This window comes from Erpetoichthys calabaricus, chromosome 2, assembly GCF_900747795.2.
Source record: "Erpetoichthys calabaricus chromosome 2, fErpCal1.3, whole genome shotgun sequence".
NCBI lineage: Eukaryota > Metazoa > Chordata > Cladistia > Polypteriformes > Polypteridae > Erpetoichthys > Erpetoichthys calabaricus.
The window spans coordinates 53,346,670-53,362,615 of NC_041395.2; the positions used below are offsets into that span (position 1 = coordinate 53,346,670).

General features: G+C 37.2%; 1 protein-coding gene across 1 annotated transcript in view; it reads right to left on the reverse strand.

The window, feature by feature from the left end:
* The window catches only part of zgc:153993 (uncharacterized protein LOC767645 homolog), a 44,130-nt gene extending 29,114 nt beyond the window's left edge, over positions 1 to 15,016 (reverse strand). The window contains exons 1-2 of the mRNA XM_028792605.2: positions 14,708 to 15,016; positions 1,485 to 1,527 (exon numbers count right to left, since the gene is read on the reverse strand). Coding sequence (XP_028648438.1) covers positions 1,485 to 1,527; positions 14,708 to 14,756 — 92 coding nt within the window. The 5' untranslated portion in view covers positions 14,757 to 15,016. The remainder of the gene's footprint in view (positions 1 to 1,484; positions 1,528 to 14,707) is intronic.
* Positions 15,017 to 15,946: the final 930 nt, after the last annotated feature.

The window sequence follows — 15,946 nt, forward strand, 5'->3', positions numbered from 1 at the left end:
TTCGCCAAAGTTCCTGTTAACGATATTTTGCCTTGTTTCACTCTCAAATTAACTTGTTTTCAACAGGCTCACAGTTCACTTGACGTTGCATTCTCAAAGCTTCTTCTTTGCCATCCCCTTCTCCCTTCAGTCCTTATTTTTATTTTTATCATTTTAAACAGGGCTCCTTTGTTAAGGGTTCAGCTAATACCTCGTTACAAATTTGTTGTGTTTTATTATTTTTTTCCAGTAATTAAAAACTTACACTTAACAAACTGCCACCAGGTTAACAACTCTTTATTGAACAACAACAACCACCACCAGTTTGCACATACTACATACTGTATATTTACTCCCTTAATTAATGTACTCCTCCACTAAAGAAAATAGTGGCAAAAATTTGTACATTATAAAGGGTGATATGCAGAACTGTAGTAACTACAGAGGAAATAAAATTGATCGGCCATAGCATGAAGTTATGGGAAACAGTACTGGAAGCTAGGTTAAGAAGGGAGGTGATGATTAGTCAGCAGCAGGTGATTCACTGTGGTGACTCCTAATGAGAGAAACTGAAAGAAGAGGAAGATTGTACTTCCTCGTTATCATTTTGTATATGCATTAAGGAAAAAGGTACTGGCGGGCCTCAGTGGCTGTAGGTTTTTGTTCCAACCCAGTTGCTTAATTACAAAACAATCCATGTCAATAACAGATCTTATTTAATATCATTACTTGTCAGTGTTTTAACTCTACAATGTCCGTTTATTGTTAAATCAATTTCTTTCCTGTCTAATATTACCATCCAAATAATTTTAAGCCTAAAACGGATAAGTAATTTTCAGTTCTTCACTTTCACTTCAGTTTCCTTTCGAGTATTAAACCAAATAGTTCACAATGAATCAACATGGGTGTAAGTGGAAACAAGTTAGATGGAGAGCTGCTAGTTCCTTTCTCATTTGCATCTTTTTGCTAATAAGAAGCCATTAAACACAGCGAATGCAGCTGCTTAAGATTAAAATAAGCAATTATGTGTTCAAAATCTTAAAGAGTCTTAAAGAAGGAACTAAAATTAAGTAGAAAAATATCACTTAAGCAAGAAGTGTTTAATCACCAATAGAAAAATTCTCATAAAGAAATTGGGTTAAAAAATAAACATGCAGCTCCTGTGGCCCTCCAGGCTCTAAGTTGCTCAGCCCCGATTTAAATAGCAAATCAATTTAATGAAGTTAATTAGCAGCACTACTAGTCCCTAATTAAGAAAATGGTTTGAATGAAAACCTGTAGCAACTGTGGCCCTGCAAGATCGGAGTGGGGAACCCCTGCAAACAGGCATGTAAACATCCATCCATTATCCAACCCGCTATATCCTAACTACAGGTTTTCTTAAATTGAACTAACTCACAAACAGAAGCACATTCTTAAAATGTCAAAATGATACATGTGAAATAAAACAATTTACTTTACATCTAGAAAATATTAAAAATGGTCTTTATCAGATGAATACATACCCACGCAAGACAACTTCAGCTTGTTCACTGACTTGATCACCACCTTTAAAAACAAAACAAATAAATACATTTAGAAGAGAATTTGTCAGAAATAATTGGAGGCTTATTGGTGCAATGATTTCATTACAGATTACAGTTCACAATAAACACGACAGTAAAAGGTTGTGTCCTTATCACAAATAAGTGTAGATGGTTATTTGTTTTTATCATTTGGGTAGCGTAATGGCACAGTTGCTACTGTTGCAGCTTCAGAAACCCATCGCCGTGGCCTCAATTCAAACACCATGGTGTCAGCTGTGTGCACTTTGCACATCCTCTCAATGTCTACCCGAGTTCCTCCTTGAACATTTCAAAGAAGTTTGTGGAATGTCAATTACTGATTCAAAGTTAGCCTCTTGTGAGCTTGACAGCAAATGGACCCTGTGATGTACTGGTGCTGCAGTAGTCTCCTGCCTTATGTCTGATGTTGCAGTGACAGATTCACCAACATTCGACACTGAAGAGATTAAGAATTTATGTAATCTTATGTAGAGAAGATTCATTAGAGCCAAAACCAACTTCAATATCAAGCCTTTTTGAAAACCGTATTCTCTCATAACAATAGAAAAACCAACAAACTAATAATTTAAGCAGAACCGTAACACAGTGGTTAGCCACTGCCTCTTCATTTGTCCCAGGTCACTGTCCGTATAGAGTTGGCATTTCCTTATCATGTCTATGTGGACATTCCCCCCAGATATTCTGCTTTTCATCTCACATTCCCAAAGATGTGCTTTTCAAATTAATGATGTCGGACAAATTGAGCATTGCCCACTTTGCTATGCTTTCATGGCACACCAGTCCTGTTAAGAAAGCAGATTTAACTGGAATGCAGGCATCCAGCTGCACAAAACCCCCAACTTGCATTCCAAGCTAAGTGACTGAACTCTAGCCTGTACCAAGAATTCATCTGATAACAAAGGTGTCAATCAGAGATACACTGACATCTCTCCAGAGGCCCTGTGCATTTCTCTTGAGCCAAAAGGTGCAAAATGGACTCAAGCAAATACAAAGACATATAATTCAAGGGAAGGCCACTAGGATGGACAGAAGAACCCACATACTGTATTAAAAGACACTGATGTTGTAACTGGAAGTGCCTTTAATCTAAACAGGAGAAGGTTCAACATTCCTTTAAAACCACATGCACCTCGTTTCTCTCTTAGAATGAACTTCTCTCAACTTGCTAGGGATTCTCTCTGGGCACCCTCCCTGGGATTCCTTTAGAGGGGGAAACTCTCCAAAATGACTGAAAAAAATCTGAATCCCGATCTCTGAACTGAAAAGCTATGAGCCTCTTGCCTGAAGAGCTGGAGCCAACAAGCTATTCTCTTTCCGAGAGCTGAGATCTACAGTAGTCTGCAAAGATGAGCACGGAGTCCTGTCTGCTTAGGAACAGCTGTTGCTTCAAGAAGGGAACTTCAGCATCTAAACTCTTTTACCAGAACGAGTAAAGCCTTTTTCCTCTGAAGTGGCAAAAGACAGCAGAAGGCAAGTTGAGGAAGCAACAGCACAGCACTGACAAGGATCAGGCAGCAAAGAGAAAGAGCGCACTCCAACACATGAAGAATCCTCCACTTGAACCTGGAGCAACAACAAAGCAACAACTCCACACAACATCGGACATCATCCATAAAGACTTGGAATCGTAAATCTATTTATCTGTGCCAAGATAAAGTAGAACATAAGAAAGGCGCTATGTAAATAAAATGTATTATTAACTCTAAATACCAGTAAACAGCCAGCCTATATGTTATATGTTTGTGTGTCTAGCATGTCTGCATTCAGTCTTACATGTGAATATATGTATGTATTTATCATGGGTCTTTAATGCTTATGTTTATCAATAAATTTTATTATTCTGTTTCTTAAAACAAGTGTGCCTCAGTTCCCTTTATACAAGCCTAAAGGCTGGAGACTAATGTCCTTCAACAGAGAAAGGTAAAGATAAATAAAGTAGGAGCCTTGCCAAATTACAGTATTTGATTAATTACCAGCATTGCTGAAGGCAAAACTGATGATTAATTAACCACGTTAAAACATCATTTTCAAATCATTATTATGGCGTCCCCCTGGGTGGCCATCTTACTGATTAATAATCTTCAAAAATTCCTAAAATGGATGACTCAAAAGGGGCCCTGTGTGAGTAGGTCCTGTGATAAATGGTCTTGTGCCTTGCATCCAGTGCAACTGGGATAGGTTCCAACCACCCACAAGTTGAAACTGGATAGAGAATGGCATCATCCAAACTAATTTGGCAAAGCCAAAATGTTATAATTCTCTAGAGTATTATATGGATGCTCCCATCCATCTGTTTATTGTGAAAGAGGCTTACGCCTCTTAGAGTCAATGTACTTTTTCTTATGATTACAGTAGTACAAAGTGCCAGTGCCAAAAATGGATGAAAATAAATAAAAGTTTCAAGCAATAAGGCTACATTTCAGCCTGCGTAAGTAAAATTGAATTCATTTCATGGTTATAGTCATAGTTTGACAAAGAACCTATATTTTTCATTTTATTAGAAAACTAGCCAAATAACCAGTCGAGGAGAGGTAACAGAATACATTTTAAAATATTAAATATCTCTTGCTTTACATGTACCTTTGCTCTGTATTCTTGTATATCAAAACATTTCAAGACTGGCGCTCAAGGGCATTATTGTAAAGCCTGCTTCTCAGAATCTGTCATTATTTTCAAAGTGCCTTGTTTGCTGCCTGTCTGCTTATTATATACAGTATCCCATTTTTGAAAGAGACTCTCACAGTGCCACCTACATCTTTATTTCCTCCTTGTGTGTCTCACACTTGCCATTCCTTATTTGGCTACATCACCAAGGCCAAACTGACCAATCACACCAAAACCAAACTGACCAATTACATTGCTTGGAGGAAGATGACACACACACACACACACACACACACACACACACACACACACACACACACGCACACACACGCACCTTTGCATTTTATTATATAGTAGATAGATGATAATAGATGATCCTCCTGTTAAATATTTTAATACACCCCTCAGCATACAACAGTAGCAAACAGACTTTTTTTTTTTTTACATATTGTATATCTGTACAATTCTTTTTAAATGCACATTTTGATTATTATGCTTTTTCAAAATGAGAAATAATTCTTCTTAATCACCCAATATACTTATTTGTGCCAATATTACTTAATTTCATTGGAGAAAACAGTATTTATTTAACAAAGTGTACTAAAGATGAATTAACAGATCAAGTAATTAAAAGATTTGATTACATAAATGTTACACATTCTAATGGTGTACGTTACCAGAGTCCCTTAACATTATAATTGTCATTATGGCCTCTCCCTTCCCCACTCACCTCCTATATGCCATTTAATGGTTTGCTTTCCCCCAAGTAAGCAAGTATACAATATTTCAATAAATTATTTAGTACAACATTTTCTTATATGTTGATTCATTTAATGTGTGTCCAGACATTAAATGGATTCATTTCTTAGCCCATTTTATGTAAACCATGCTTTCTGTTTCTTTCTTTTATAATTTCTTCAATTTCTCTTCATTATTGATTTTAATTTTTGCCTAGTCCAGTGTTACTCACGCTGGTTATTCAACAAACTGCTTATCAGCAAGTAACCCCTTTTCTCTTATTTATTCAGTCTGTTGCTTTTTTGTTCTCTTAATGTTACTTTATATGGTTTTACCTTATTATACTTATTTCACAACTGCCATAAAATGTATATTATTTCCCATTCTGTTCCTCTTTTAAATTTTCCCAAGACACTGCAAAAATGTTCATCTCCATTAAAACTTCATAAGTTGAAAGTTACCAGGTTGTTGTGATATAAGTAAATCAAATTCATCTAAATTTACTTGTAGCCGGAAATGTATCTATAGTTATGTAAATAATGTTAAAGATGTCACTAAAACACAAAGTTTTATTTCATATTCGGACTCGGCCAGTTAAAATTACTTTATATATTTTTTTTTTTTTTTTTTTTTGGAAATCAAAAAATAACACTCTGTCATAGCATAGTTAAAGGAGTTTCAGGTATTTAAAAAATGTAATAAGCCTTTATAAAGCTACTGAACACCTTAATTTCATTTCATATCATTATTCAGTAAGCATTTTGAAGCCGCACAGGGAGTGAAGAAGCCAAGGAAATTAAAATGAGATTTTGAAGAAAAAAAAAATGAAAAGAAGTGAAGCATACTCTGTGTTCAGCTACTAAAGAGCAACTCAGACTTCAGTAATACTGGTGCTTTCAGCTTTACAGAAAACTTAGCCATAGCTAGAATTCATTTACCTGTTATCCTGAGTTGCTGCATTATGTCACAACAGTACTACAATCTCAAAACTCTCATACTGTAGGACTCGGCTGACAAAAAAACAGTTGCTTTTTTGCATTTGCCAAGGCTTGTGATTGGAATTTTCCTGTTTAACACCATGCTATGCAAGCATTACTCAAGCTGCCACAACAATGTCTGAATATTCTCTCTCTTTTTGATTGTTTTGTAAAACTGTATACTTTTCGAAAACAGTATATGAATTGACATTTTAACTTGTTCATTGTAAAATGATAAAACATCTCAATAAACACATTGGTCTTTCAGACATGGTTACTGTACTAACTAAACTCTCATGTGTACAATGGAAATTGTTCTCATAAATTCAAACTTATTCTTAGCATCTTAGGGGTCCCATGAACCAAAGTAAATCATAACAGTCTAACCAAAGTGAAACCAACTGGTTGCTTTTACCAGAACTGATGATTTCATAGAAAAATAAAACTCGAAAAAAATATTAAGATAATTATTTGTAAAATTGTATTAATTGAAAGGTGTCAGATTAATTTCACTACTAATCAGTTTAAATATTTCAAATAAATATAATTTTTGCTAGAATATTTCAAAGTCTATACAAATGCAATAATGTAGGACACTTCAATATCTTAACCAATATGAATGCTGCAAGAACAGGGAATATAAAAATACATTATAATGGTTTACAAGAATAAAACTTCAAAATTATCAAGGGCAGGAAAAAATAACACTCCATCAGGTTGTTCTGCTCGCCTAAACAGAGATTGGAAGAAGTCCCTGTCCTCGTCCTGTATATACTTGACGTGTCTGCATTGCTGCAAGGTTCCATGTGATATAAACATCAACAATCATGGTGTGCAGACTCTGACGTCGGCGAATGCATGCCTCCAGGATTTTGTGACCAAGCGGTCCAGTGTGTATTAACCATGCATGTTCTAGACAAGAAAATAAGGGCTCACTAGAGAAACAGTTGTGTGAAAAAAATTAGTCGCTAGTCGCTTCTTGCACCAACACAATCCAAAAGTACACAGACATAGCCAAATATGCATAAATTCATGCACAGCAATAGCACCGACAGGCAGAAATGAAAAGATCAGTGAGACCACTATGTAAATGGAAAGAAAAAAATTCAAGAGAATTCTGCAACCACATACACTGAACACTTGTACCAAAAACAGACCAGGGTGTGCACGACATCATTTGTGCTTTACCCCTCAGATAGCTAAACAATCATCATCTCTTATACTTGGTTCAAAAGAAAGTCTTCCAGTGTCCATACTACTACCCCACAAGCCATTCTTTCCTCCCTCTCAAAATACAAATTGGCTGACAAATAAACCTTACTGCCAGTTTACTTTTATTTAATTGCATTCCTAATTATTTAAAAATGCATTTACAAAAATCATAGTCATAACTAAATGTCTGCATATATGACCACAGCCTAGACAGAAGAATTAAAGGATAAAAAAAAATAATAATAAGTTGCATTAATAGAGCAACTTTCACAAACCCAAGGTTGCTTTACATATACAGTAGATGGGGAGGAGGAAAAAAAAAAGAACACACAGAAGACAAAAGTTCATCAAAGAGGAACATTTTGAGTTGAGATTTAAAATGTGAAGAAACAGGAGCAATCTCGGAGAGACTGAAGAAGCGAGTTCCAGAGTTGAGGGGCAATAACACTGAAGGACCTGCCTCCAAGGGTGGACAGTCTGGTGCGTGGGACAGGACCTGAGAGAGTGATAAGGAGTGTACGGAGCTAGGAACTGAGTGAGGTAGACAGGGGAAGGATTATGTAGGTCTTTGAAGGTGAGAAGCAGAATCTTGAATTTAATCCTTGATGAAACCAATAACCAGTAAAGTCTGGACAGAACAGAGGAGATGTGAGCAGAACGCTTTATGTGGCTGTGGAGTTCTGAATGTACTGTAGCTTCTGTATAGATTTTGCAGGGAGGCCAATGAAGAGGGAATTACAGTAATCAATACGAGACATTATGAAACAATGAACCAAACAAAATCAGAACGAAACTTTGGATAGAGACCTAATGTGTAGCTCAAAATTAAGTGATGAATCAAAACACCAAGGTTTCTGATAACAGGAGCAGGATTGACAAGTGTACCATCAATAGAAACAGAAAAGTTGGATGCTTTAGAAAGAAGGGAGTTTGGGCAAACCAGTTACACTTCAGTTTTATTGGCATTAAGTTTGAGAAAGTTATTTTCCATCCATAGCTTAAGATCAGTGATGTAGTCAGTGAGTGTGCTGGGAGGTGAATCTGTAGGGGAGTGTGTACTAAGATATAACTGTATATTGCCTGCATAACAGTGGAAGTTAAGGCCATGTCTGGGAATAATCTGACCCAAAGGAAGGATAATATTAGAAAGAGTAATGGCCCAAGGACATGTGACACAGGTGAGGTAAAGGATTTATATAGGCCAAGTGTGACAAACCGTTGCCTATTAGAAAGATATGATGTGAACCATTGAAAGGCTAAGCCAGAGATCCCTACAGTGGAGAGACGTGAGAGGAAGATTTCATGAATAACAGTGTCAAATGCTGCACTTGAGTCAAGAAGGAGGAGAATATTGCGTGAACCGCAATATGCAGACCGGAGAAGATCATTAACTACACGAAGAAGAGCTGTCTCAGTGCTGTGCCGTGTATGAAAATCAGACTGAAAAAGTTCATATAGTGTATTGTCTAGACGAAAGGCATGGAGTTGTGTAGCAACCACGCATTCCGTCACCTTAACCAAAAAAGGGAGATTAGAGATGGATCCTTCTCTCTCCAGTTACAGGCCTAAGTCAGGTTTTTTATGGATTGGGGTAACTGCAACAGTTTTGAGGGCAGTAGGGACAGAACCTGAAATGAAACATGCATTTATCAGTGAGGCAACAGGAATACTAATTATGGATGAACATGTCTTAAGCAGAGAAGTGGGGGCAGGATCAACCAGACAGGAGGAGGAATTAGACTTATTAATAAGTTCAGAGATGGCGAGAGAGTCAACAAGTGAGAAACAAGTGAGTCTTGATGATGGAGATGGCAGATCAAAATCAGTGAGTGATTGAGGTGTGGAGGGGAAACTGTGATAGATTTGATCAATTTTGGCATCAAAGAAATGTAAGAAAGCCTGACACTGTTCAGATGTATTGGCGCATGCCAGAGGAGGGGGTTGGAGGAGTTTACTAATAGTCCTAAAAATAGTTACAGTATATGCCAAGACTTAGTACCAACTGAGAAAACAAATTGCTTTAAAGAGCACAAAAAAAAAGCATAAAGGATATACTCAACGGGCAATCCGAAAAGTAAACAAACTCCCATTAGCAGAACAATATGGTCAAAAACCAGTTATCATAAAATCAAATAAAGTCAAAACACAAAAAAACTCACCAACACCAAGCATGTAAGACAATGAACGTCTTCCCAGACTCTATAAGGCAAGAGACAGTTCAAACATGAAGACACACAAGTGGCCCTGTCCCTTGGAACTCCCAAAAAGCACAAATGATATGAGAGAACACATAACCACACAAATAAACATACCTACACAATATGAATTATATTTATTGTGTAAATAAACATAATATATAGAAAATACTGGAAATAAAACAAAGAAGACATTCATAAGTTGAACCATGACACTGTACACCTATTCCTCTGACGGCTGAATTCACTTGAAATGGGGTTCCTTAAATTTAACCATTTTTAATATTTAAAAAATTTTAAACTAAACACTTCAATGGGTGCTCCTTTACTTTTTAGAATACAATAAATGTAAAATAAATGTAAAGTTCAATAAAGTAGAAAAAACTTGCCTTATCTGTTAAAATATGAGGTCAACCATATTATAGCAGATGAAGGTTCTAAGACTAATCACACTTTTCTTTACTCTGAATTCTCACAGCTTAATTATTACAAACCTGTTTTGTGCAGTATACGTATAAAGATTCAGACATAATTCTAAAATAAATCAATAATGCTCATATGCACAAAACAAACAAATCTTCATTAGATGTGATACAATACTAAAATAGATTTCACCCAGTAGACTCTAAAGTTAGAGATTAATTGACAAAAATCCAAAATGTAACTCACCAAGAGCTAGAACAGTCTTTTTTGAGCACTAGTCCGGCCGAGTTTTACCTTTAAATAAATCAAAACTTCGAAATATTTAGCTCACATATGAGCTTAATGAGAAGATATTTTTAATCTGACCACATGCAAGTTTTCACAAACTTATACAAAACCAACAAAGTTAAAAACATGTCATAGCAACTTAATACAATTCGGTGTCATAGTGGTACCATGGTAAGAAATGAACTGAAACTGCATGGGAAGCAAGACCAAAAAAAGATGCAGACTTTGCCTTTTTTAAATGAAGCGCAAAAGCCAAACAAATATACACAAATACCAAAATCCCTAAGCTTTCAATACAACTTTAAACCAGAGGTTTAAAACAAGGACATGCTGATCACAAACAGCAAATTGAAGGATTAAATTAAATATGTTTTATCATGTGTAAAGGCCATTGCTGGATTATTTTATCTGGAAAGCATGAAATTCACAAATTTAAATATCCTGAAGAGAAAAAACCTTATAAAAGGAATATGATACCCAGCCTTTATAGTACACTATCCATTATGAATGCAACATCAAACATGGAAACAGTTTCTTTTTTACTTTCTCGCATATAAAGTGTAGGGAAAGTATTGTAATCATCCAAAAATTCAATATTGAGATTTTGATGAATCTTGACATTTTAGACCTCCCCGACTTTCTCGTATACAAAGTAAGAGGAAAGTATTGGAATGCTTTAAAAATTCCATTTTGAGATTTTGATGAATCTCAATGTTTTAGACCTCCCCGAATCCAAAAATACTTTTTTTGGAATTATGTCTGTGTGTGTCTGTCTATGTGTGTATGTAAATACGATAGCTTGAGTACGCTTTCACTTAGGTCAACCAAATTTTGCATACAAGTACTAGGTACAAAACATAGATTTCTATCAACTTTTGGGCTATTTCTGCTAACTGGAAGTGGTACTTGACCTTGTAGTCATGCAGCTGCTGAGTCAGATTATAAAAATAATATAAAAATATAATCATCTTGTGGTTTACTACTCAAATATCCACCCCCATATCCGAGTATACGATAAAGTCTGGGGGAGACCACTCCCAAATTTTTTTAATTGCTAACATAACATTCTCGAACCCACTTCATCTGGTTAAGTCTATCCCAGTAGCACTGGGCAAAAGGCAGAACTCAGACCTGGATAAGACAGCAGCTCATCGTGGAGTCCACTCACACACACACAGCCAAACTCACACTTATAAAGGGGACAATTTGGAATTGTCAATTAACACAACATGCATGTGTTTGGGGCTATTGAAGGAAAAAAAAAGTATGCATAGGAAAAACCTGCATAGATAAGGAGAACATGCAAACTCCAAACAGACAACAACCAAGTGCAGGATTTACACCCAGGCTGCTAAATCAACAGTTGACAATACTATTCATTGTAGTTCCGTTTTTTTTTTTTTTTTTGTACTTCTAAGTAGCAGTTTGTGGATGTTTAAATCTTAGCACGCATTTTGGACACATTCTGGGCTTGATCTAACACAGCATTTTCTTGCTGCCAGTCTCACATTCGAGTCACTCTAAGCCTGTGATGGAACCTCTTGCCTAATATTACTTCTTGTTTACAGGTTTCTGTATTTGAAGAAGAAAAAAAAAAACTGGTCAGGGTGAGTTTTATCTTTCAAAACATCAATGTAAAATTTGTATTGTTTGTGAAACCACAAGACTGTACTTTCTGACAGGCTATTCCTTTTGCAAAAGGGCAGGTTACTTTTTTTGAGCAGATACCAATGATAAATTATTTCCCCCCTTGATCCGCTGTGCATGGGTATATTCCAACACGGTCAAATCTGTGGCCTTGAGATGTATTTATAGTTATAGCAAATTCTAAAACTATTGGAAATTGTCGTCTATACAAAATGAATGGTAATCTACTTGCTGAAGTATCACTAGTATCCGACTTAACATGCAGAAAGAATACAACTTCTCCTGCATGATCAACACTCATAATTTTGTCATCAATTGAATGTTTATGCAGTTTTACAATCTGTAAGCATGGGCTTATTTTAAATAAATTATTAAATTAATAAATTAATAAATTATTTTAAATAAAGCATGGGCTTTATTTGCCGACTGATAACACACAACTGAACTACTACTGTTCTTAGCGCAGAGGATGTATATAAGGTATCTTGTTTGGCATATGCACATTAAATTGGTTTTATCTGACATGACAGTATCATTGCTGTATTCTAATGAAGACAAAAAAATGATATCTAGATGTATACTATATGACATACAGTTTTGAAGAAAAATGAACATTGCATGAAAAAAAAATCACATGAAAATGTCACATGATTTTGCTAATCTTTTTATATAGAGAGACTAGATTTGTAATGTGTCTTTATTTAGGAATATTTAAAAAGGATACAAAAAAAAAAAAAAAGCGTTTCCCTAAGTTTTTTACAGTTCAACAATAGGCAGCTTAAGTGACTAGATCAGGGTCCGAACCCATCGCTGTTGGCAGGCTCAGGGGACCATGTCAGTCCAATCAGACCGATAGGCCCAAACATTAATGATTTTTTAAGGAAGAACAAAAATATATACTTTTTTGTATAAATATATACAAGGATACTTTTAGATTCACACACAAAGAACTGAATAGGGGATTTTTTTTTTTTGACAGGTGCTCTTCTAGCGAGTCCGATGACAAAATCATACCAAGTAGTTATTTAGTGTGGACAGTAACTCAGCATTACCTTTGGGCAGGAGGTCCTGCTTACGCCCAAAGTTACCAATGTGCAAACCCAGATTAAGATCTACCCTGAGTGACTTACATTCGTAACTGAGAATTGATCATATTTTTAGCAATGCTATCGGTCTCCTGATAGTTTAATGCTGCGAGGTACTTCCCACTCTTGCATTCAGTGAGAGCAGAGACTTAGTCCTTTCATCGAGTGATTTGGGGGTTCCCCAGGTCCGCTCTAAAGTATGGGCACAATGGGCATTGGCTGGGGGCCCACGATGTTTCTGATGTCTATGCGCGTTTCTGTTTTGCTATCAAAACAGGAGCCACAGCGCACTACTTTTCCGGGGCCTGTGATGCTATTAAGACGGCCCTGGGTCCTCAGTGTCACCCTTGGCCGTCCTGGTGTGTGGAGACGTAATCGTTTCATCTAACATGGGGAGGTGAGGAATGGGTCAAGCCTGGCTAGCATGAAGGCACCAAAAAGAGTTGGACCAAAACACATGTGCCACGTTCGATCACTGTGGATGACATGGGCACAGACAATCCTAACCAAATTGTACTGAACAAGTACTGAGGGAGCTCCTGCTGGACAAATTTTTACTTTGCTTTGCTGTGTGTGTGTGTGTGTGTGTGTTAGCGCCACAGCCACCGCACTGTCTCTTTTTGCTTTATACAGACGAACTGTCCGGCTTGGTGATGCACTATTCTGATGCCGAGGATGTTATAGTCTGTATAATCGTATTAATATATATTAAACCAGAAATGCAATTATTGTCCTGATTATTATTTTGGTGGCCTCGGCTGTTAACTCAGTTGTGTGACGTCTTGAGTGAGAGGTCTGCTCTGTTGATGCGAGTTTGTCTGCTCCTCAAAGTGATTACGACTTCTCATTACAAATCATCTAACGCTTAATTGATTACCACATCAGCATCACTGCCCTTCATTTATTTCAAAGCCAATGGTTTATTGAAATAGTAAAATAGGGTTCAGTTTATTTAAAATTGAAAACTGACTAGTACCTGCTCCCAGAAATGCAAAGCCCACCTGAAGACTGGGTCTGGGCAACAGGTCTGTCAGGGTCGCACAGTGAGCCACAGACATGGACTGAAGTGTCATGCTTGTTGTTTAAAGTCTCAAGCCATAATCTCCACACCACTCTGCCTGCCAGGATACGAAAAGTATTAATGTCAGTCATTACCATTTTCACTAATATCTGCTCATCAGAACTCGCTGCTTTTTTGAAACCTTAACAAAAATAAAAATCCTGACTCATACCAAACGATTCAAAAGCATTACATGGCTCAAGGAGATAAAGCCATGGAAGTATATGTTAGCAGGCCAAACAAAGCTCAAGAAGCACACTAAACATGGCAAAATTCTAGATAGTTTACATGTGATAATTGGCTTTTGATTTCCACACTGGGCAGGATGAAAAACACGGGCTGTGTTTTTGACTTAGTGTATTTGTGCCATGAAATGGACTGTCACATTGGCGCCTGTTATTTGAGCCCCTCCTGACAGGAAAAGCTTTGTTGTTTCAATAAACTGCACTGGAAACATTATGCTTCAAAAATAGATGAACGAAAAGAAAACAAACACTCTGGCAAGAGAGAAAATCCATATTCGTGGATATACCTGCTATCCGAAAATTGGATGAGGACACTGATAAAGATTACAAATGTGCTCAGATGTTCTACAACCCGTAAAACATTCAATAGAATTGTACTTTTGTGCACAGATCTTTACACAGAGACATAAGGGCAAGTAATTTCTGCCTCGTCTTACTGGTCCAGATAGTTTTCCAGAAAATGAAACTATACATCCACCCTTTAATGTCATTTCTGGGAAGTACTGCCATTACAACAGAAACATTCCTGTCTCGAAGACAACTGTACTGTATGCAGGCTATGTTCTTATTGACACAATTTCTACGAAACGTGTCAATACAAAATTTAAAAGACGTTAAGCGTCTCCCGAAGTTTACAGTTTGTTACTGTTTTTAAGAAAAGAAAAATAAAAGAAATGTCCGCAACTCACCTTCAGCACAAGAACATCCATACTCATCTTCCGGGGCTGAATATGCCATTCTACTCGCTCGCTGACAAGCACGCCTTACGTTTACGGAGGCGAACTGTCACAGCTCAGGAGTGGAGAAATCCAATTGAATATCCAGTAAGTCCGTTTCACTTTGTATTCTGTCGAACCAACACACACGTTGCTTTACTTTTCAGTGCCAAGCCGCCCGGACAGCACAGACACCATGGGAACGCAACTGGAATCTCCTGAGCGGTGGCAGCGGCGTCGCCGGGGGCTTCTGGAGTGGGCGTGATCAAAGTCACCTGGGCGCAGGTAAATTTCTCCACACCGCCGATTTTGACATCGATGATGTTGCAGGGTCCCGCCCTCGGTAATTACCACCGCATGACGCTCACCCCTCCTCCTCCTCCTCGTCTCCACAAGTCTAGCCTGCCCGACCTTTGTACTTTTGGATATGCGATACCTTAACTAATGCGTACTGTATTTGTAATAGGGTAAACAATTTTAAAATGACGTAATGGAAATACGCTCGGTTTAAAAGACACGCATAAATAAAGTTTTTTAAAAAGTTGAATGATTTTTTTTAACGAAGAAGACTCTGTCTCGCTTGCTTAATATCTCAGAGATGTACGCCGACGTGTAACTTAATATACCCCAATATTCATTAGCCGCAGGTTATATAGGAATACAAAGACATCGAAAGAAAAGACCAGTTTAGTTTATCACCTGAATAGTTAAGTGTCCTTCCCGAAACATTTCCGTGTTCGTCTGGTATACAGATGGAAGGCCAGGCACCCCTTCATAAGGAGTTTAGCGCGTAATCTTACACGGAATAATCGAAGATGCTGGGTATGATATTTGAACTTTAAACAATGGGAACGGATATGCAATTGAAGCTGTGGGATCGTATAGTATATACTGTTCATTTGATGAGCGGGACCTTCCGCGCTGTGATCAGTGGAGGAATCAAACAGGATTGATAAAAAGATGTTGTTCTTGTACATTCCTGAAAAATGATCAGAGGCTTAACAGAAAAGATTCCAGAGTGGCTGTTCAGAGCAGTGCCACTGGGGGAGCCATTAGGTTTCTAGACCCATCCCCACGAAGGTTCCAGAAACTACCTTTATTTATTTAGATATGTCCATGCAGTACATATGATGGTAACAGGTTTGTGAAATGCTAATAATTTTAAAGTGACTGTTGCTGCATATGACGGAGGTTATGTTCAGGTTTTCTTAA